At 37.5% G+C, this 24,858-nt stretch overlaps 1 protein-coding gene across 2 annotated transcripts; it reads right to left on the reverse strand.

The window, feature by feature from the left end:
* Positions 1-867: 867 nt before the first annotated feature.
* PRPS2 (phosphoribosyl pyrophosphate synthetase 2) lies at positions 868-24,858 on the reverse strand. 2 transcript variants are annotated; one of them, XM_051794987.1, is made up of 8 exons: positions 24,670-24,858; positions 13,786-13,969; positions 11,157-11,177; positions 7,612-7,710; positions 6,408-6,532; positions 3,747-3,920; positions 2,009-2,168; positions 868-1,152 (listed from the first exon to the last, which is right to left on the reverse strand). In XM_051794987.1, exons 1-8 carry the CDS (start codon positions 24,789-24,791, stop codon positions 1,060-1,062), a joined length of 978 nt encoding a protein of 325 aa, XP_051650947.1. In that variant the 5' UTR covers positions 24,792-24,858; the 3' UTR covers positions 868-1,059. The 2 variants fall into 2 exon arrangements, with proteins under 2 accessions (XP_051650947.1, XP_051650948.1); XM_051794988.1 differs by lacking the exon at positions 11,157-11,177.

Here is a 24,858-nt window from a genome sequence, read left to right on the forward strand (position 1 = left end):
CTTTATAAAACAGTATTTTATATAGGTAGAGTACCATAGTTCACTGGCTGCATAGTAAGTATTGTGGTACTTTGTAACAGAAACTTGATGATCTATTGACTGTGCAGTTTGAAAATAAAAACAATAAATATTTCAGCTACTTTTTGATCACATAGATATGGGCAGAGACCAATTCATGTAAGCGTGTTTAAGTTTTCTGTTTGGACTTTGCACAGTAAACATTCACAATATTAAAAGGAAAACTGCTACAAAAATATTCATATTATCACAATCCGAGAATGGTAAAAACTACAAAGAAAAAAGGAAATTTAAACCAAATTGCTAATGATTAAAGGTTGGTCCTTATTATTGAAATAAGGGATACTAATAACCCCAGGAATACTGAAACATTAGTCTTACAACTGCAGACAGTAACTGCATGGAATGGATGTTATGCAAATCATTTAATGTAATGAGAGCTTTACAAAAGGAAACAGCAGCCCCATGTATCTTGGGGGTAAATATGAACATGAAGTGTACGAAACAGTAATACTATGTGTATGTCAACAGTTACTCAAAATTAGCATGACTTTTACATACTGTTAGGGCTTACAAAATATTATTCATGGTAATTAAATATAAAAAACAAACAAACAAAACCCAACTGCCTGCCTAACAGATTAATAGATACAAGATACTCAGGTCTGCAGCACTTAGCTGAACACAGAAAATGATCTTACACGTATACATCTCATTAAGATCTGTGAACAATTTGTAGTTCTCTATAGAAAAATGGATCCAAAACAGCAGTTTGGCAGAAAGTGAGGACAGGTACATAAAAGAGAACTTAAGCAACACAGAAGACTTTAAGACTCTTGAGGCAATTCATAAGGTTGCTTCAAGATGGAGATTTATTGCCCATTTATAACAAACAAGTGGTGATTTCAAGACAAATATAATAATTAAACATACAAGCTCTGGAATTGTACAAAGATACTCATTTCTTGTGGTTGATGTCCATCATTAAAAACAGTGCTAGCTTAAGGGACCTTTGCAAAGATGCAGTGTAATCTCCTGCAGTTACAAGGGCACATGACTGAACAGGTAGGACACAGATTCACCATTGTGTGTTCTTCGAATTGCCTCTGCCAGGATCATGGAAATGTCTATAAACTGAAAGAAAAATCAATAAGAAAAATTTTATGGGATGCCAAGAACAATAAAACTATGCAGTTTATAAACACAGACAAACATTCAATCTATCATTGTGCTCTCTTATTCCTAGGAAGAATTATAACATTAAAACTTTAGGTATTGAACATATACATAATAACTGCACAGATACAAAGTAGAACTCAAAAACTGAGTAAGAAAGCACTGACTAAGATTGCTGCACAGTAATACCATTAAGACTTCTGATAAAAGGCATGTTGTGAAAAACCCCCACTATTCTTGCCATCAGATGGCAGTGTCTGCTTGACACAAATACAGTTTAGAGGAAGTACACCTTTTAAGTGCTTGTCTTGTTTCAATAAAAACCAAATAAATGTTAGGCTTTTAAAAAAATCCAATAATGCATTAAAACCCCCAATCTTTTACGCTTTTCTCCACTCTATACTAAAGAAAACCTCCAATGAAACACATGACTTCCCAGAACAATTCCATTAGTGTTTTTCAAGAAAAAAGTCTAAGATTTCTGTGGCCTCCACAATAACATAAGTTCCTGCATGAAAATATTGTATGATTAATATTGATAAAAAAAAACCCCACCAAAATCCAGTCAATTTTACATTTGCCACTCTTTCACAAGCAAGCATACTCAAGGTGCGGCAAATATCAAATATTTTGCAATGCTCTATTGTACTACCTGAATCCCCTTAAAACAGTTCTTTGGCATGTTTTAGCAAAACTTTTTGCAAAACATGTATTTTAGAATATTAATTTCCTCTCAAGGCACAAATTCTAGCACCAGTGAACAGTAAAACACAAAACCAGAGTTTAAAGAAATTAAACAAAAATACCACTGTACCTGTATTTTTGGGCAGTGTTTCATTTTTTCCTCTTGGGGGATCGTATTGGTTACCACAACAGCCTCAAACGAAGCATTATTAATCCGAGAGAGGGCAGGACCAGAAAAGATGCCATGAGTGAGAATGGCATAAACTTTAGTAGCTCCAGCAGACACCAACCTGTAGAACACACAAGAAAAGTATGACGTGATGCATGTTTACATACATAGCTAAAGCCAGATACAAATCTCTAAAATACATTTTACTCACAAATTCCTACACATAAAATACCTACAAAATAATTCAGACATTTGTATAATCTGAAAAAGTTTAGAACTGTCTCAAAAAAACCCAAAAACAACCCCATACACTGATAATTAAATAAAAGAGTTCTTATTTGCAGCAGCGATACTAATTTAAATTGCTGCATTTTGACCCTATCAGCACAACACACAACTGAACTCCAGCACAAGTTTTCTATCTTAAAATCAAATAGGTTGGATGGCAGCATTCACAACCCTATTGTGTCTCCATTATCGTCCACCTTTATTTTCATTTGCAATTCAAAGAGTTCTGCTTGGAAGGAGTTTCTGAGGAAGAACAAATGTTAATGATTAAAAGCCTAGCTTGCTGCAAGGTTGAGAGAAGACATGCTGCTGATGCAAGCACTCAGCAAACTGGTGCAGCAGAGGAGGAAGAAAAAAGAAAGTATAATTCACAAGGTGTTCTAGTTCTTTGATTAAGTCAAAATATCTTCAATTTGGTTTTTTACTGGCCTTGATGCCTCTAAATGCTCAGCTATGTCCTAACTGATTTTCTAGCCTTGCAAACAGAGACCCTGAAGAATGGCATGTTATTGGATCCTCACAAAGGCACAGGAGGAAGCATAAGAGAGAGAAAAAACCCCACAGAAACATCATCTCATTTTGAATGACTAAAAAAATCAAAGTTTTCTGCTCATTCTCAGCAATACATTTCGTAGCTGCAAGGAGGTAAGTAACCTCCAAGGAAGATGCAGCTTGACAGAGTGGGTACCAAGGGCTTAAGTTTGTACTTAAGTTGATCTGCTGTATCTGAAAATACATTTCTTAGTTCATCTGCTTGATATGCATCTAGGTTGCTAAGATAAAAGGAGTTCTAAGAAGTATTTTGGTGATCAAGTCTGATTAAACACAAAGTACATCCCACCTAGATTTGACTTTACTGAAAAGCACTACTTTATGCCAACAATATGATATAAGGCAGCATCACTCAAGCAAATGCATCTTTCTTAGTGAACGCTGCGGATACTTTGAAGGTGTTTGATGGTTTTAAAGTTTGGTCTCTAGAAATCTACTGCAGGTAAATAAAGAGTGTTTCTTTCATAACAGGAAAAAAATAACGGTCTTCTTTTTGACAGGAATTAACTTCCTCTAAGCACAGGAGTATAAAAAAAAATATTGTTGGCTAGGCAGTTCGTGATTTTGACTGTAAAGTGCATTAGACAGCCCAAATCTCTTTCAAGTTATATGACATTTTATTTATTCTGTGCTCTTCCTAAAAACAAATAATGTATTTCTGTAAATATTTTCTCAATTCCATGTTTTAAAGAAGGACACAGTTTGATCACAGAACTGTGACCTATAGACTCAAGGATCAGAATGACTTCATGCTACAGATGTCAGGCGGAGTTATAGGCATGCAGGAAGACTGCATTCATCAGCTGTCTCCAGGTTGCAGTAGAGTGAGAACAGTGAGCCAGTTCACAATAATACTTACTTCTCTGCTGCATGACATATTGTGCCACATGTGTCAGCCATATCATCAACAAGAATTGCTACTCTATCTTTCACGTCACCAACCAAGACCATTCTGTCCACTTCATTTGCCTTCTTTCTTTCCTTATGAATGAGAGCAAATTCCACATTCAGTCTATCAGCAATTGAAGTAACCCTGAGTTATGGGAAAAAATACACCATATTTAGAGAACCATTTTAAAACAAAGAACAGTCATACATATGTATTTGTCACAAAACACAGTTTTTGTTTCCTGGCTTTCGAATTACCACAGCAAAAACTTTCGCAAGGAATGAGACAGGCAGAAATAATTTTAATTCATTGCTAATAAATACAACCAGAGTGTCTTAAGTTATACTCCAAAAATTGATTTTTTTAATTGAATTGATTTTGGTTTTCTGTCATTAAGTGCCTGGCTTTGAAAACATTTCAACTTTTCACAAGCTTTTATTAAGCTGCTGCAATACAAGTCACACTAGGTAATTTAAAGCAGAGGAAATTCTAAGTCAATTCTAAGCCTACTGGAGCATGCACTTTAATATTCTAACTGAAAAATACCATTGCAGGATGTGAAACCAAACCAAAGGGGAAAAACCAAAACAGGTAACAGAGATTAATAATTCTTTTCACAGTACTTGAATAGTAATCAAGTAGCTTACTTCATTAATAATGACCTCAGTGTACATCTGCTTGACAAAGATCTTTTAAAACTATTCAGGGTGACCTCTGCTGGCCAGACAAACTTCCAATAATAAATTTAACTTGTTATAGACTTCTGATTGCTTTCTTCAGTTTAATATAACAGAGCTGTTAGGTATCAAGACACAGGAATAAACAATTCCATGCTGTCTTTTTAAATGCTAGTGCAACCTTGTAACCTGTATTTTTAGAATATATTTAGAATGTTGTTAACAAGTTTCTTAACATGCATGGTTAATAGAGAATACAGTTTTGTTTCTTTGCCACTTAAATATGAAGGAGTTGTTACAGTATTTCAACAACTGCATAATAAACAAAAAATCCAGAAGTTTTGAAATTTTTTGTGCACAGTGTGATTTAATATCAAGTCTCAATACCTCAGAGCCTCAATAGAATTTGCATGCCTTATTTCAGTCACAACATTTAATAAGCTGGGGAACAAACAAACAAGTGGTAACAAACAAAAAGAATCCTGGTATTTTAAATAAGTGCAAGAACATGGATTTTTTTTAATTAAACCTTACTTATTTAAATTTTGAGCCAACTCACGTTCAATTTTCACATTCTATTCACTTTCCATTAAGTATTACTTTGTAGTTCTACATATTTTAAATGGAAAGGCCAAACCATATTCTTCACATTACATTGCAGGAGGTGAAGGAGAAGCTGCGACTTTATCGAAAGCAACATCTGCCCTACTTAACCAGCAACTGTTTGGTTGCATTACAACAAAGATACTAAAGATAGACTGCAACTATCTATATTAAATACAGTGAAAGTGATCTTCAAAAAATAAACTTTTATGATTAACTTAATCATAAATACTGGGCAAGGGAAAAAATGCTGTCTTGTGACTTGAATTCTAAGCAAAGGTTGTATTTTGTTTAAAAACAAAATCAAACAAAAACAATTTCAAACAAAAAACAACTGTGAAAATAAGAGTATCCAGACAGGAATGAACAAAGAAATTGAATCGACTGAGTCATCTGACCTTTAGAATGCTTTCTATAGTTTATATTCTTTACATCCTTGATTAATCTAAAAACGAACAACTATGAAGTTGTAATCAGTCTTATTTCCCTACTAATCATTACAACATGAACACTCACAAAAGACCCAAAGATTTCAATTAAAAGAAAATTATGACAATCTTTCACATTTCCCCCCATACTACATTTCAGAAATATAAATTGCTATGGACTTACAGAATTATTATTTCATTTTTCTTTATTCCCTTTGCAGCAGCAGCACAACCAATAAAACTTGAGAATAAGCACCTTACCTCAATGGCATGCTTTATCACCTCACCAGCCAGTGTGCTACTGAGCTTTTGCATTGGTTTACACTCAATCGATACCAAATAAAAGATAGTCTGCTAAGTGAGTAACACATGCTGCGAATGAAGAAACGAACCAAGCTTTCTATTTTTTCCTTTTGCCACTTCACTCCCTTTTTTCAGTATTTATAATGCAAAACTCAGGGTCAATAGGTTTACAGCTCGAATGCAATAACATAAAGAAAAAGGAAATACGAGTCAAGCAAGCTCTTACCTAAATGCCAGCAGGTAGAGTGGGAATAGGCCATATGTTTTGACAGAGAATGGAAGCTTAGGCAATTCCAGAGTGAAGCAGGAAGAGGTGCAGCAACTGGACTAAAGAAGCAAGCAGCGGGAAAAATCTTTCCCCTCCTGGGGAGGGATTCAGCTAATGAGGCCACATCCAGGGAGAGAGAAAAATATTTTCTTTAGAGTATAGAAAGGTCCTGAATGTTTTCAAGCACGAACAACATTGGAAGGACTATTGTTCTGTTTTTACAATGTAGTTGGATTCATCAGTGATGTACCCTATATCTTGCACATTTCATAGAGGAAGATAGAAGACTAGACAAACTAGTTCATTAACCACTAACTATATGTAAAACTAATAGTTTTAAGCTTGTATGTACCTTTTTGCACCACCTGCATCAGGTGAGACTATGATACAATTTCTCCACTCAGGAATGTTCTCTTTAATCCACTGCAGCACAGCAGGTTCTGCATACAGGTTATCTACTGGAATGTCAAAGAAACCCTAGTCCAAAAAAGAAAGAATTTCATGAATATATGTTTGTATCTTACCCGAAACAAAGACACAGGGAAAGAATCAAGCCTTTGCCTTTCTGAATGGTAGAACCTGAATTAGTATTTTACACTGACCTAATTCTGCCCTCTGATACTACTGTCAAATGCTGCTCAAGTCAAATACTAAGGTCTCTAAAAATCTCACTCAAGAGTAATGAATCAGAAAACAGATGTTCTCAATTGACATAAAAAAATCAGAAAAGGTGATCACCTTCAGGCACTCAAGTAAATTTATGCTAGTGAAAAGCTCTCAAAAAATCCAGTGAGTAATACATAACTTTCATAAATTTCAACTGCTTGACATGAACAGCAGTATTTCAACACAGGGAAGACTCCAGCTAGTATTACTTGAGCAGTAGAATCTTTGTTTTTGTCCGAATTGTAAAGATAAGAAACCTATGTTAAACCACAAATGAAACTACTTCTAATTTGAGTGACAGCCATTTAGCATAAGAAGAAATTCTGATTAAACAGAATGCCAGACCTGGAAGATAAGATATTTTCTAGAAAAAATAAGGTATCTTAAAACAAGGTACACATGAGAATGACAAATGATGTCTGCTCTACTACTGAGCAAAAAGTTTTGTGATTTGCTGGATTCAGCAGTAAGCCAGGTAAGTGTTGCCAACCTTCATCTCCACTTCTTTTAAGAGAATACTGTACCCTTTGTTGTAACAACAAAACTCTACCTAGGGCAACACTATAATTCTGACAAGGCTCAGATTAAGAGAACTTGCTGCAAGCCAGTATATTTTATGTTCTGGAAGCCCTTACATTAGGCTTGGCAAATTTTACTGAAGACTCCAATGCACAAATATTTGAAATGCCTGCAAAATTGCCCAATAAAATCAAGACTGGTATCTTTCTAAAAGGGAATTTAATTAGAAACAGGTAGTGAGACTTTCTCTGAACCCTGGGAGTCCTGTACATAGCCTATCAAAACAATGAGAAAAGGCAGAGAATTACTACTAGCCTTTCCCATCAGTTCAGTAGAGCTCCTAGGCACAACTAGTAAGAACCAATAGTTACCTGGATCTGAGAAGCATGCAAGTCCATGGTGATGATGTGGTCAGCCCCTGCAACTGACAACATGTTGGCAACAAGTTTTGCAGAGATTGGTGCACGACTCTGAGGAATAAAGCACAAATGTTTTAATTTTAACAATATTTTGACTAGATGCAAGAAGTAGTTTAGTTACTTTTATTGGGTTTTTTTCTTTAGAATATTTGGAATCTAAATATGAAAAGTTCCAGAACTTTTGCCAAACTATCCTGTCAATAGCTTGTCTTGCTACTACAGTTTTGAAACTCAGCAAAGTATTCAGGTATATCTAAATCAGTTTGCACAGTCTGCCTAATAATGCTTTGTATTAAAAAGATATAAAATTGGGGATATAGTTTTTCAGTTCTTCTGCTTACAACTTTCAAACATCTTTCCTATAGCAGAAGACAATCTCTATTTCTTTAATTCACTACCCTACACAGACATCCAACTCTAAAGCAACTACCATGTTCTAAAAGCACTGCAAAAATCATAGATGAAAGGTAAAGTGAAACCAACTTTTGAGAACGCTGCTTTAAAACAATGTTATCAAGCATTTCTTCATGACACACTAAAGTCTATAGCAGATCCTTATCGGTAAGGGTCTTCTACCCTAGCCTATTTATTTATTCATTCTTTTTTTGTTAATTAATGTTTAATTCTTGGATGCAATTCGGAGTTTAGAATTCCCAAAAGGGACAGGAGGAATGAAAAAAAAAACCTAAAAAGTGAAGAAGAATAAAAGAAGAATAAAAATCTTATTAAGAAGTTAATGCCAATGTCAAAAGCTCTTTAAAAGTGTGTCAAACAAAGAGCAAAGTTAAAAAAAAAAAAAGATAGAAACTATGACTGGAAGATACCCCACTTTTGATTTTGGAGCAACTTCAAAATTTTATCAGATTTTTTTAAGCTCTGTAAAAAGCAATGCTGCCCTGGACAACTTTCTCTAACAGAAATACTAAACAAAACCTGCTGCTTTCTTTTTGTCAATCTTTAAATAGGGCTAATAGCTGGCAATAACATTAGCATGAAGGCAGAACTGCCATTCAGTCTCTGTCTCACTGGCAGACTGGTTTTTGCTGGCACAGTATTGTCTCCTGTGAACCCTCTTTATCAAACATTTAGCCTCCTAGGAACCTCCTCTCCATCCACACGCCACAAACAATTACAGAGTATCTCTGCTTTACTTCCATTGATGCTCAAGGGCATAACTGACAATGACCTGAATCACTTCCAATTTAACTTAGATTCCTTTCCATCTGTGTCCTGTCAAGGAACCAATATTTTCCTTAAAACTTCTGCTAATTTAGGTGGAAACTTGTAATTTCTGTTTTAACATACAGATTGACAACATACTTCCAGAACAGAAACTGAGATACTGCAGCCTTTCTCATGGCTAGATACAGCATATCACCATCATTACTGAAATTCTTCATTTTGAAAACCATGCCTTTTGAGCTCTGTGTTTCACAGAACATCACCACCATTTGGTCTGTGTAAGATACACAGAAGGCAGATGCAACAGCTAGCACTTCCCTAGATCTCTGCAATTCAGATGCAGAAGATGCAGATTCCATAAGAATTTATCATTAGCACTTCAGCACAGTTGATTTTCCACTTACTGAGGACTGTGGTGCTCTTAATTTAAGTTCAGTTCTGTAAGGTCAAAGTTCTCCAAGGCTTTCTGGATATTTCTATTATTAGTAGCAAACATTTTGTTCGTGCCATTTGAATTCCTGATCATAGCATCTGACATTTTTAAGCTGGACTTCAAAATATTCTCAAGTCTCTGGCAACGTCTAACAAAAGAAAGACTTAGTATCTACTCTTTTTATTCTATCACAGTGTTCTCTTACTAGCTCTTAGCAAAGATTTGTTTTAAAGCTTCCACTTAGCTGGACCAACAGGTGATGCTGAAATTAGAAGTTTGCTCCCCTGCTTGTCCCATCCCTGCTTTCCAGGCTAGACACTTCCACCACTTCCCTTGTGCTGCAGACCAGGACTTGTCTAAACCAACAGCAGCCATGTGAGTTAGCTGCTCAAGTGGAAGGGAAGGGAAAAGAAGATGACAAACCAGGACCACCCCCACTGGTAGAAACAAGTAACTAGTTCAGGCTAGCAGCTAAAAGCAAATTACATTCTTCTCAGAGTGTGGTTTGCCATTTTCACTCCATCCAGCACACTGAATTTTGCCTTTGGTTTTTTTCATTTTGTTCAATGTGAATACCATTCAGTTTTTCTCATGTATCAGTACCATGAGTATCGCTATCACAAAGAAGACCCAAACAAAATACTTTCCTGCATCACATACTAATGTATACATTACCAGTTGGTACTTCTTTCAGCTGCTGGCCTTGCAGGCTGCCTTCCCAGAAGGAAGAACTTGAAGTTTTACCACTAGGTAACTTGTTTTAGCAGATATGCACACATCACAGATTGCCTACGTGTTGGTGGACAGAGGGTCTTGTAAGGAAAGTTAGCCAGACACCAATATCTGTTTTCTCAAGAATGGGCTAATAGGACATTAAGACAAAAGAAGTTTGTAGCTGACAGCTTCCTTTACCCAAAATTGTGCATTAAAAGAAAACCCGCATGACACATTCAAAAGGATTTAATATTTGCATTAATATTAATTTAATATTGCTTGCATAGAACGTAAGTTTTGTGCTACAGTATGATCCAAATTGAAGATTATTTTAAAATCAAAGTATATTCATGAGAACTTCAGATAACCTGGCCTCATTATTCAGAAACTTGGATGACAAAGATGAGAAGTCATGATTTTCTTTATATTGCAGTTTGTAAGGTTTGCTTCTGATGAGAGAGGTAAGAACAGAGGTTCACAGTATTCATTGTTCCATTCTTTGATACAATTTTAGATTGGTTGCAGAATTATTAGTGTGAAATGCAGCATTAAATTAGGTACAGAAAGTAAATTGTAGAAAAATCACTTGAATTACCAGGAGCAAGGGGAATCCACAAAGCTAATGTAAACAACCTAACGATTAACTGTGCAATGGACACATAGCTGAAAGTAAAAGTTGTCCACCAAGATCAAAGCTCTGTTGCCTTCAAGCATCTTATTACATTGTCTTGCTCAATATTCATCACATGCATGCTGAACAAAAAAAAAAAAAAAACAAAAAAAAAGATTTATAACTGGAACTTTCACTTCCAAGAAAGCCAGTTGTGAAGTGTATGGATACTGAATGTTCACTAATGTATTACCCAAATTTATCATTTCAAAAATGAGATATGCTTTGAAGCTTCAGAAGTTGACAGCCATTATCTTGAATGTCTTGAATGTCCAAATAAATTTTTAACCAGAATCTAGGAGTTTTTTTAAAGCAAATTATTCTAAAGGATTACTGTCATGGCCTAGGTGAAACACAACTGAAATCAAGAAGTGAAACTGGAAATGTTCCTAGTTATACATAATATAACCCAGTAAGTTTCACCCTTTAAGGCCTCATTAATGGAAAATGCATAGTGTTAGATTTAAAAAAAAAAAAAAAAAAAAAAAAGATACCTACCCAACGCTCCACGGACCCCTTCTACAAATCAAAAAAACAAAGTTACATGAGTGGTAGAACACCAAACTCACCTGTCACTGTACTTCTAACTTATTTCAAAGGCATCTCTGCAGTATCCTACAGAAATGTGTCCTACCCACAGCTTGGAAGGTTAGCATAATTACAGGATATATAAATGCAGTTATGGTCAAAGCACAGACACACCTGAGCTAATTTTAAGTTAGCTAGAAATATTCTGGTTTAGGGCAGCACATGATTGAGTCTAAATTAATTTGCCAACTTCCCTATGATTCTCCGTAAGCCTTTTTTTTTAACTTCTATTTCCCATTTAAAGCTAGTCCAGGTTTAGTGCTAAAATTTCCCAAGTAGATTACAAAGGCCTTGCTCAGAATAAGATTTGTACTGCTAAGCCCTTTCCTTACATAAACAAGTCAAGAGCACTTTTATTGTTCTCAGCAATCATAACTACAAAGAGGTATGAAGAATACATGGTTATTTTAAGCAGAAAGGACTCAGTCTATTTAGTTCTTAATGAATTAAAGTCAATAACTTAAATTCAAACCAGAAAATAGCATTGCACTAGTGAAGATTATACTGCTTCAGTGCATAGTCAAGCAAACTACAGCAATATCTTTCACCATAGAAGAAAATCTGTGTACAATCATAGGAAGAAAATGGCTGGCACTTTACTGACACTTCAGGCAGTATACAAAGCTTGTGCACTCAACATGGGTCAAAGAACAAGTCATGTGATGCAATCCAACACTAGGAGGAAAGATGTCCCTGTCAATAAGCTGCCCCATGTCGACAACTATATTATAGCTTATTTTGTAACACAGAGGTCAACTACCAAGGTTAATTTCCAAAGATGGTAAACATTTTCTCAACTGCAAAACAGAGGGGAGAAAAAAACCCCAACATAAACAAAAAAACGCATTTTGTCTGAAATTCTGGAATTAGAGACACAGAACAGCCTGGAAAAAAACCTCTAAATCCCTGTTAATCAAAATCATTTTCCTAGGCTATCCATCTTCACATGCCATTACCAAAATACAAAATGCTCCTTGATGGCATGCTGTGCCACCACACTGGGGGTTTAAGTGTCTCTTGGAAGTCTGCCAGATGGATTGTGACTACCCTTGACAAGACATAATGCACAGAAAATTTGGAATATACTCATCCTTTTCCTACACCAAGAACTTAGAGGATGGTCCAGCAGAATCTTCCCATACAAATTGGTAAAATCAAAACATAGTGAGATGCTTTCCTTCCTTTTCAACAAAATGTTTTTTGGTTCACTTTCAAGGTCTTTTGATATAAAGAAGTATTTCACCTCTCCGGATCAAGGGAAAGCATTGTTCAATACAAAACACAGCAAAAATGAAGTACCAAAACATGCAGGTAAAGAACAGGGTATTATTATTTAACTCCTGAATTCCATTTTTGGAAGAATAACAAGTGGATCGTGGTAATATTAGTATGGTGTTACAGAGCCTGCACTTAAAGAAAGAGTATACTAGAAAAAACCTCTTGTATTTAGTTTTGTTCTTAGACATCACAGACATCACATTACATGCTTTATAATAACTGCTGTTATTTTTAGCTTCTGCATTACTTCTCAGACTGTTATTTTTTTAATAAAAGAATATAAAGAACAACAGAATGCTTTCAGGATGGGCTTGATGCCCAAAGTGAAAGGGAGGGGGCAGTGCATTTATGGGAAGTACAGGAGAGCAGCAAATTTTCCCAAAAATATAATCACTGCAATCCAATCTTTAAAGCCAAAATCACATTTCTTATTACTTCTTTTCAAATGAGTTTAGGTAAAAGTAACATTCACATAACCAATCAGAGAAAGAAAAGTCTAGTTATCTACTTTTCAAAATCAGTCTTACTTGCCATAGAGAGTTTGTTACTGTGTTACTAACTTGGCTGAACTGATATATTTATCAGTTATGGCAAATCAAATTCAGGAAAAGGCACTAAATCAGAATAGTATTTATGGGATTTCCACACAATTTTTGGTCTGCATATATCAAAGTAATTGTTATAAATATAAAAACTTCTTTTTAATCTGTCTGGCAGCAAAAAATAATGTTTTTATTAATTACTGTTATGAACTGCAGATTTTATCAGTTCCTTCCATTTCACTCTGTTTAACCATATAGGCTAAAACCTACCTGCATAACTGTTACAGTAGTTCAAATTTAGGATTTAATTCCATGCAATTAAATTGCTAAAAAGGGTGTATTCTCTTCATATATAGAGATGGAAAAAACCCCAAACAAACCAACTCCAAAACTTTGAAAACGCAGGCAAACCCAATCCCATAAGGTGAGGTTTGCTAGCAAAGTACTCTGCAATATACCACACACATATAATGTACCTATTTTTGCAAACTGAAGGCATGTCAATTAGCAAAACACAAGCAAACAAAAATTGTCTCACTTCATTCCCTTATAAATAAATTAATTGAACATTTTACCAAAAAAAAAAAAAAAAAGAGATGGAGGGGAGAGGGATCAAATCTTTCAAATCACTTAAATATTTATGAAAATTATTAATCTCCAAAAATTTCAAGTGAGCAAGCTGAACAAAAGCCTTCCAAAATGACACAGTTCTTACCTACCTTGTCTTTCTTATCTTGCCTGGCATATGGAAAACATGGAATTACAGCAGTCACTCTGGAGGATGATGCAATCTTGCAAGCATTGATCATGATGAGTAGTTCCATTAAGTTGTCATTTATTTCTCCACAGCCACTCTGGATAATATATACATCTTCCCCTCTCACACTTTCACCAATCTCTACACTGAAAGAGCAGGAGATGACCATTTACCATTTCAACACTTGAGTTACTTAAAAAGCACTACTAAAGAATAAAAAAAACAAAACAAAAAAAAACCCCAAAAAACAGTTTTGTTTTAACAAACTTCCACAGGTTTTCCATAAACTCTCCATTTAGATTAGGATTTTTATTTTTTTAACAGCGATTTGGATAACTGCCTCCTTGTAACAAAGACTATTTCAAGACAAGCCAGTCTAAAATTTACTTTAGTCTAAATATCTTCTTCATAAGGTGAGCACTAACCAACACATAATTACAGCTATAACAGTGATGCAGCTCACATTGTTATTAAATTTGTTACTGCTTTTTTTTAGTCTATATGTTCTGTGTCCTTGCCATCTCCCAGGTAGATGGCCATTTAAAGAATAACCTAGATGATAAGTACAGAAATAGCATATTCAACTTCAGGCATTAAGTACTTCTTGCCTCAAAATACCTCCTTAAAAAACGCAATTATATTTCTATAATTATATTTCTATTAGTTATGATGTTACTATGTACAGGAAGCAGGTGTATTTTAGAAGCTGGATATATCAAACCACACTCCAAAACCAAACATCTCATTAAGATCTACACCATGATGTTCAAGTAGAGTATTTTTAAAAGAAGAAAACCTTAGAGGAAAGCTACAAGGGCTGCTCATCAACAGCTTACCATGGCTCAATTCTCATGTTGTGTCCGTTGCTCTATTCACTCTAACTGTACTTACTTGCTTTGGTTCTTTATGATAGTATCTAAAAGAAATTTTATTCTTCCACAGATTTCAAGGTAAATTTTGGGACCAGTCACTGCTCACACCACAAAATTCAAAAATTAAATAGAGCTTATAAATGAACAGGAAAAATAAAACTATTGAATGTATTCTTTCTCAATTCTAGATCCAAGCAAGAGAAACATACTGCTGAACCACATTCATTTTCACATCTGTTACTCCAAAACTTATGTATAAACTCAGCAGAATAATCTTCATTTTTCCCTAAATCCATGCACAACATACAAAAAACAGACTTCCTAAATACTGAGGTGATCAGACCTTTTAAACCCATGCTCTACTAAGTTAGTCCCAGTTATTAAATGCCAAAATATAGTGGGCCTTTATTTAAAAGGTAGCATCTTTACCCAAGGCACAAATTAGCAAAAGCTTCTAGCTGGAAACCTTTCTAATGGCCAAGATATAGGTAGAATAATTTCTCTGATCATAGAATCAAATGGGTTGGAAAAGACCTCCAAGATCATCAAGTCCAGTCCTTGATCCAACATGGCCATGGTTACTAGACCATGGCACTAAGTGCCACATCCAGTCTCATCTTAAAAACCTCCAGGGACGGAGAATCCACCACCTCCCTGGGCAGCCCATTCCAATGTCTGATTACTCTCTCTGTAAAAAGTTTCTTCCTAATATCCAACCTAAACCTCCCCTGGCAGAGTTTTAGACCATGCCCTCTTGTCCAACTGCTGGTTGCCTGGGAGAAGAGACCAACCCTTCCACCCCCACCCCACCCCCAACTCCGGCTACAACCTCCTGTCAGGGAGTTGTAGAGAGTGATGAGGTCTCCCCTGAGCCTCCTCTTCTCCAGGCTGAACAGCCCCAGCTCCCTCAGCCTCTCCTCATAGGACTTGTGCTTGAGTCCCTTCACCAGCCTCGTTGCTCTTCTCTGGACCTGCTCCAGCACTTCAATATCCTTCCTGAACTGAGGGGCCCAGAACTGGACACAGCACTCCAGGTGTGGCCTCACCAGCGCTGAGTACAGGGGCAGAATCACTTCCCTGGACCTGTTACCACACTGTTCCTGATCCAGGCCAGGATGAGTCCTTCAACACTGAGGCTTGTGCTGGTCAAACCCAGTTCTAAAAATTTTTGTTTATCAACTTTTTTAATGTAAAATTCATTAGTTTTCTGTAGAAAGGAGTTTACTGCTTTAAAGCATCTTAAGGATAAGCAAATATTTGATTTATCAGCACCAAGATAGTTAAGTTCATGTTCTTAGCTCCCCTATTCGTCTCCTCTGCAGTCCCAAACAAGCTACAGTAAGATCCTGTCTTAATTTTTCTCTGTAATTTAATACATTTTTTTGCCCAAGAATACTACTAGCAGGATTTCTTACGATCCAAAAGAAAGCGAACCATCTAACACCAGGTCTCTGGAAGGACAGAGAGTTGGTCAGGGACAGAGTCATATGCAGATATGTCAGGAAACTTTTTGGAGGCTTTCATCATGGCACAAAGACACAATTTTCCAGATATAAAACTGTTACTTTCCTGTCCAACTTCTTGATCAATAAAATAGGGTCATTTAGAGAAAAGTATTTTGATCAAAATATTTTCTTAGCTTGTTTTCCTTTTCAGAGCTGAAAAAGTTTTGGTCAACATAACTTAAGTTCAGCAAGATACTAAGTATATTACATAATTGGAAAAAACTACCCAGGCTTAAGTAGAAGCCCTTCTGAACACAAATTCAGCTCTAAGTAAAGCATCTACCCACTAGATGAATGTAGCCTCAATCATTATTATAGCTTCATGGTTATTATGAGGGCTCTAAAAAATTGTAATTGCCACTCGACTCAGCACTTACACAGACCTGCTTTATAACAAGTGTTGTCACATACCACACCTTTGGAATACATCCAAAGAAAAATTATTTTAGTACCTAGGTAAAAAAAAAGAACAGCTAGTTTAACAGACATTACACATTAGGAAAAAAAACTGCCAGAATGATATGATCTTAATGTTCATTATATACTGAAAGAACACTGAGTTATAGCATTCGGAGTTGGTTTGTTCCCTAAAAGCACACCACTAAAAAATAAGAGGTTTCAGAAGGTCAGGAAATATACTTTAAGACAAATATAGGTCTGGTTAATACAATGGACCTGAAGTGATGCTTTTTCCATTGTCATTAATTGTATTTTCTTTCCTTGTGCTAGCAGTAACTTTTTCCTCTTGTAAACAACTTAAAAAACAAACATGCTGCTTCTTTCTCTCTTGGTGCATTTGAAAAAAAATTCTTTATGCTTTTAAGACTAGAATGACATTCTTATTTGTCACACAGAAATGTGAGTAGTCACATTTCCCAATCAGCTAGAGAAAGCTGTGCAACCAAGTAGTATCTCTTATTACCTATCTTCGCAAAGATTGGTATTGAGAGGTATTGTGTAGGCTCAGCCAAGAGATACACACACAGCTGCCTATTTTACCTCCACCAAGCCAGAGAATAAAGGATAACCAGTCACTGTGTTGCAAGCATTCCATCAGATACAGCCTGTACTAACAACACTGGTGAGGTTTTGGGGGTGGGGTTTTTGTTGTTATTGTTTTGGTTTTGGGGGAAGAATGGCAGTTTGGGTTTGGTTGTTGCTTGTTTTCGGCTTTTTTTCGCCCCCTCCTTTTTTGTTTTCATTTGGTTTGGGGTTTTTCTACGTATTCAGACAACCAACAAAAGGCTATAAACTACGGAATCAGATATGTGAAGTATTGTATCTCAACTATCTATTAGATAACACCAAGCTAACAGGAGTCAAACGGTGTTAGTTATCTTATTAACATTACTACTAAATTCCCTCATCTATATCATAACTGTTTGGAAGGTTATTTAAACAATTTCACATAGTGAGGACACAGAGGAAGGACATAAGAACAAACTCTTGCCTCAAGATTACAAGTTCTGTTTGGTTTATGCAATTTAATCAAATTCCGCTGTTTGGTAACAGTTTAAATAAATGTCTCATTCAAGAAGAGTCAACAGAACCTGTACATTAAAAGCCCTGACATCACACAGTTCTGTTTAAAAGTGAAATTTACAGAAATCAATAGCCCACAAAAGGAATTAACTTTGAGCGAGTTGCTTGGAATTCACAAGCACAAGGCTCTAGCTGGGAAAAATACACATATGACAGGACACGATGAAAACCAAGTTTAAGTGTTAGTATCTGCCTTCAACTTGCAAAGGCTGATTTGAGAGTTCAATTTAGTAAGCAGAATCTTAGATGAACTAATAACCATGAATTAAGGATAAGGCTCAGAATCTACTTAGTTTACAAACATATTTCAATGGCTGAAGCATCCATTAAGCAAAAATCAGGATCAGGAGTAACAGCAGACTGAGCTCCTGAGTTAGATTTACAGTATACTCCCATCAGAACTCAGTGATAGGAATTTTTAATTTGTACCTTCTAACCAAAAAGCAAACAGTTGTGAGGAATTAGGGAAATAAGTATGCAGAGCCAGATTAGGATGGTAAATAATATATCTGTAACTAGGATCTTGTTCAAATCATGCACTTACAAGGGCTCTACATACCTTTTTAAATAATTACAATAGATTAAGTTTCTAGCCATGCTTACAAGAAGTAAGATTTCCTAAGCAATTTAGGTGCCAATAAGGTAGATGTGTACTTCAGGCCCTTTTAATACCCAGAGAAGGAGCCAAAATTTAAGGTCTAGAGTCCTCATACAGTGTGCAAAAAGAATCAATATCTCAAAAGTGATCAAAAAACTGCACATGCTGAGCTTGCAATTCATTGAAACCCAGCCAATGGCAAGCGCTCAGCAGTGGGGTGTGTTTGACCTCCTACCTTTGGGAACACATTTTGCAGAGTAAAGTCTTTTAACACAAGGCTTCCAACTTAGTGGACAAATATTTCAACTGACACGATGTTACATAAAGTGGCTACTAGCAAAGCCCAAAACAACAAAGAAATAATAAAAATGCCAGAGTTGGTTTTAAGTTTACAGGGATCCCTTATCTCCTGGTCTCCCCTCAACTCTAGGCTCTTCCACCTTAAAAGCTCTAAGACAAACCCTCTGCTAAATCTTCATTAACAACTGCCTAATGGTGGGAACTGCTGTGGTAAGTATCAGAAGACAGGAAATATCTTCTTACTCCGGCACACAGCCTACCATTGCCAAGAGGAAAATACCCTTCCTTGAGCTAGCTCTGGGTTTAGCCACATGCAGTCCAAAAGGAACTCTCAGAAATTTGGAAACAAAGGTCTAATAAGTCTGAAAATGGGCAAAAAGTCTCCAAAAGCTGAGTACCAAACTCTGCAGCTAAGGACATGTGGGTTTGTTAGTCTTTATTCTCAGCAGTCTTTTTTTTTTTTTAATGCCAAGCTTTTAGCATCTACACAAAGATAAATAAAAATATAGATAAACATAATAAAGATATCTTTGTGATAAAAGTGCACAGTAAGGTCAATACAGTGGAAGCCTCAAAACAAAAGCATTGAAGGATTTGGGGGCTTTTCTGATACAGAACAATGAACAACGTAAGAGATGGCTATATTTGCTGCATCCCCAATTCCCTGTACAAACAAAACACTGTGTTGTTGTGGTTCAATCATGACAAACAAACACAAGGTGAAGTCTAGAAACAATCTTTATCTTATTCAACCAATCTGATAAAATCTGTTTCTCCAGCCTCCCCTTGCTCATGACAATGTAACTGAGTGGGGAGGGAGGGAAAGAGCTGCCTCCACTGACACAGGCAGATCACAACCACTCCAGTTGCAAACTCCTGCTCAGCAGCTGGGCAGGGCGAAGAGACAATTCACATCTCAGCATGTTCCATAATCCCCACTGCCTTCAGCTGATGTAACATCAGTTTATGACCTGAGCTTGTTCCTTCCATGAGTAGAGATCTGCGAACATCATAACCATCTACTCCAGAGAGGGTGATGCAGCTCCTGGCCTCCACATCAGCTGAACTCAAACCAGGTTACATGAGATGCAATCAGGTCATGTCTCATCTGAGACAACTGCAGTACAAGATTTGGAGGATGCTGAAGGGAAGATAAGAGGGATATTTTACAGCCAGGTGCTGAATTGTGCATTCCTGATATATAAGTTGTTCTTGATTCTTTCGATTATTTACTCGATAGAAAAAAACAGTTTCATTACCCCACTTTATGTGAAATAGAGACCCAAACCCATCCTTGCATGAATTCTCCAAGGAAACATTCACTACTTTTTCCCTAACTTCCAAGATTAAATTTCAGTCCAAGATACTAGTTTTGTTTATTTAGTTACAAACACATGGCCCTCATACCAATAGCATAGCTTTTCCCACCCAGCAGCAATGTCCCTTGGTAGTCAAGCCATATTTCCCTCTGCAAAAGCTAAATGGTATTCACTTTAAGCTGATGTTTCTGAAACAACCCAGCTTCAGTAGCTAAATAAGGCTGTGGGTAGGAAGCCTTCAAATTCACATGTGCCAGGTAGGACTTCAACTCCCTTCCTATTGGATCAAGAAGATATTCACTTCAGACACTGAATCTGACAGGAAGAAGCAAGGAAGCTCACAGGAATGGGCGGGAGCCCCCAACTTCTTTCACCAGGAGAGATGTATGTAAAAGAATGCCATCTACCACTCTAGTTTCTCCAGTTTGAGAATAAAAAGTACTTTAAGGGCAGAGTTAAAATAAATAGTCTTTAGAGAAGCAAGAATACCATATCTTGTAAGAAAATATATTTATTTTGAAGTGATACATTCAATGATTTTTTTTTAAAAAACTCAGTTGAGTCACCAAAAATATCTGCACTGGGGTTTATTTGTGTATCAACTATAATGAAATGCCATCTCAGTGTATTTGGAGACAATTTTGTGAAAAGCTTCAGTGTGTTTAATATCTGTATGCATCTGTTACATGTCTGTAAAACAGAGCTTCACGATGCTGGGGCTACAACAGCTACCCCTGTTTAAGGACTTCCATTCCTTTCTTCTTCCTCCAGCCTGCACAACTCTGCTGATGACAATTGCTTGTCGGGTTTGAAGAAGATAAACTGACTAAGCCCCCCACTGCAGCCCTTATCATTTTGCCAAATAAATAAGGTGGTGCCACCCAAGCTCCTACCATGGCACTGTGGCTGGCACATAACGGACACAGAAGCTTTGAATACTAAACAGACTTATCTTCCACAACCAGATATTACTGAGGTGCTCTCTCACTGCATTTGTTAGGGTTGCTTGACTTTAGTATCCAGCTGAAGGAAAGCATTTCCACACAGTTTAGAGGGAGGGAAGAAAAAAAAGGGGCAGTGATTGAGTCTACCAGCAATTTCCCTCACTTCCCCTAGCACAAACATTACATTCATCAGTTACACACCTGCAAGAATACTGAATGCCTAAATCAAAAGAGAACTGTGACACCACTAGATATACCAGTCTCAGAATAAACTAAAAAGAGAAGCCTTTCTCATTTTAAATGTTCTGGAGTTGGGACTGTACCTGCCTATTTAGCCACAGTGCTTGTCAGTAGTGGTCCTACCCCTGGCTAACCTCAGCATTATTTTCTCAAACCCACTTACACCTGCTATGCACTGGGACTGAAACCTAAAGCGTGTTTGAGTGGAAATTGATGGCTCTTCCCTCCAGTAAAGAGCTTCCAGCCCAAACCCTTTGACAAGGATTTTAAGCCTGGGGCTGGGCTGCACACAGCTATCAATTTAGGCATCATTTATATTTAAGAGAATGCAGCAAAAAGCAAAATAGAGTTTTTAACAAAAGGTAAACCTTCTCTGCAACTTGCTAACTTCACAGATCTGACAAAACGAGTTTGTTGACCCTCAGACCCAGGCTTATCTGTTTGCATAGGGGTTTGACCGACTGCCACTGGGAAGGTTTACAGTTCTTTGAGCTTTTTAACTATCACGTTCTAGTATTCTGCAATACTGCACGTGTATTTTGTAATGCCAATACACTAGTTTATAAATTTAAAAATGCAACAAAAATAAGGGGGGAAAAAAGACTGCATGATTCACTTGATATGGGAAGAATTTTTTCTTACATACACACACAATGAAATTTTGTTATATAGGTACACTGAAAATCCAAATGCCTTACGAAAGGACCACTGCAGCACAAATATCAACTTTACCTTTAGTTTAATCTCAAACACATTGTTGAGGAATTCTCTTATTACTATTGCTAATTATTTTTTTTTTATTAAGGACATTAATCTGGAAAACTGGAAAGTCAATATCTCGAAATAAGTTGCTAAGGATATTGCAAAAATTACCCACTTAAAACATTATATAGAGGATACAACTTTATTTGCTGAAGGGGAAACAAGAACTTCATATTAGAATCTCAAAAGTAGAAAGTTGTAAAAAAAAAAACAACCAAAAAAACCCCCCAAAACAAAAACAAAACAAAAAAACCCCAACTAAACCAAACACAAAGATTGAAAGTGGTAAGGCATTGTAGTTCAGGGAATAAAAGAAAGATAATGTCAGCATCACGGTGTTGCAACAGAAGCAACTAGAAACATGTTTCTGTTAAGTACATTCCTCATATCTATACCACACTACATCCCTACTTGCCTAAGAAAATAAACTGGCACTACGAGATTAGCCAAACCACTGACATACTGTAGCCACCACTACCTTCTTTGTTAATGGCAGAGGTCAATATTCCACACCTGGAAAAATAGGTGGAATGACAGACTAGAGATTAACTTACCTAGAGTTTAACTTACCTCGTAAAATAAATATGCAAACTTTGGAGATAAACTTCTACCTTGGATGAAAAATCTAAATCAATTTAGTTCTGCTGTTTGTTATGTTTTAAGCAGAAATTAAGATAAGTGTCTCTGGAGAACCAACATTAAAAAAAAAATAAATTAGACAAGTTAGCAAGAAAGTCATGCAACCAAATACACAAATTAAGTTTTATCATGCAGAAAGAGATCAAAGAGCAATAAAGTGAGTATGAGGCTGGAAAGACTTGAGAGAAGATTTAAGCTTTCATTTAATCAGGAATGAATAGAAGAGCTAGAGTGTGCAAACATTAGGTTGCATAAACACCAATGGAAGAGGGTTTATAGTAATGCCAGTGAGCATAACTAGAACAAGAGCAATTAAACTGAGAATGCAAAAATGTAGACAGAAGAGAGGGACAAGCTTTGTGAGAGCAACTTTAGAATACATCATGTTAATCTTTCAAAGGAAGCAATGGAAACACACTTTTTCAGGAGTTTCAGAACAAGAACAGATAAAAATAAACATACAAGAACTTCAGAGACTAGTCAGCTACTTATAGTCAGAAAGTTGTGTTTCAGAATAAGCTGGTAGCCTAGACTGACACATCTATATAGAAAACAGCTGCACAGTCATACCAGCTCATGGGATGAACGTACCACTTTCACCTGAATTTAAAATTCTTCATTAAAATTGAGCAAAATAGGTGGGTCAGAAAGCTAAGATGACAAACTAGTAAAGAGAAATAATATTGGTAGAAAAAGCACTGGCAAGCACATTCTCAGAGTCCAGGTGAGCAAGCTATCCTGATAGTTTCATGCAGAATTTTTTGCACTGTTGCTAGAGTTATTTTCTGCATTTGGCTGGCCAGGAGCATGGTATGACTGCACTTTTAGGAATTGGTATAAAATTTAATGATCTTATCATCTGCAGGCACCTTTTGGGTAAGGCGGCGCAGGTCAGTATAAAATTTATCTTTTTCAGCAGGGTCGGCTTGGAGAGTTGGCGCATATACACTAAAGAGGACAACATGTTCCTTGTTGTGGAGTGGAAGGCGCAAGGAGATAATGCGGTCAGAGTGACCTATCGGCAGATTTTCAAGTTTAGGGACAATAGAGTTTTTAATCATGAAACCAACTCCTGAGAGATGCCTTTCGGTTCTGGGTTTACCTGACCAAAAGAGTGTGTAACTGGTACCACGTTCTCTAAGGCTGCCTTCCTCATGGAGACGAACTTCACTGAGAGCAGCAATGTTGATGTTGAGACATGACAGTTCGTGGGCAATTGGGGTAGAACTACGCTCAGGATGTCCACTGTCTGCAGTATCAAGCATGGTTCTGATGTTCCAGCATGCAAGTGTCAATTTGGGTACACCTTTGAAGGCAGGTGTATGCCTTTGTCTCTTAAACTTTGTTTGACCGCATCAGAAGATGCCCGTTGGCCATGGTTAACCAAACGAGTACTTTTAGGAGTAAGCCAAGGCCATCACAACAACTGTATTACCCTCACGCATGACCATCAGTCTTGGGCTATGGAGGGAAGCCACACAGGAGCTGTAATCGGTCCACCACACGCACAACTGGCTGCTGATGCAAAATAACGACCGGCTGCAACAAATTCTGTGATTTGCCCTTTTTTCAAGTGTCATCACCATCCTGTCCTTACAAAACTACATAACATACTGTAGTTCATAAAATCAAGATGATTTTTTTTCAGGTAGACAAAGCTGACCAACTGCATAGTTAACTATCTGCGAGCAGTGGGATGCACCTGTTGCCGCAGACGGGCCGCCTGTTGCAAACACCATCCTCACCTCAGAGGAGGCAGGATGCTCTTTGCCCGGCCGAGGCCGTGCAAGCCCTGCTCCGTCCTAAGAGCACCCGACAGGAGCACTGCCCAGCCGGGCCAGCACAAGCCAGCCGGGACGCCTCCCGTGCGGTGCTCGTGCTCCGCAGGCGGTCAGGGAGGGTGGGACAACCAGGAAGGGACCGGCCATGACACAGCGGACCACCCCGTGTCCCCGCGCCTGCATCTGCACCTGCCGGGGGGCACCCACACGCGAGACCCGGGGGTGACACCGGGCGGGACCCGCCGGCAGCAGCAGCCCGGCCACGGGGGTGTGTCCAGGGCGCGACCGTGACGCCGGCGGGGCGTGAGAGCGGGTAACGCGGGGAGGGGAGGTCGGGGACGCACCTGGTCTCCTGGTTGCTGAATTTCTTGGTGACCACCTTGCCCAGATCCAGCCCGAGCCGGTCCGCCACCCGCTGGGACAGGTCGTGGTGGGAGCTGCCGCTGAACAGCACGATGTTCGGCATGGCGGGGGCGAGCGCGGGCCGGCGGGCGAGGTCCGGGCTGCGGCGAGAGGAACAGAGGAGCGCGGGC

This window comes from Manacus candei, unplaced genomic scaffold (assembly GCF_025592945.1).
Source record: "Manacus candei isolate 608988 ecotype Guabito, Panama unplaced genomic scaffold, ASM2559294v1 h1tg000041l, whole genome shotgun sequence".
NCBI classification, from domain to species: Eukaryota; Metazoa; Chordata; class Aves; order Passeriformes; family Pipridae; genus Manacus; species Manacus candei.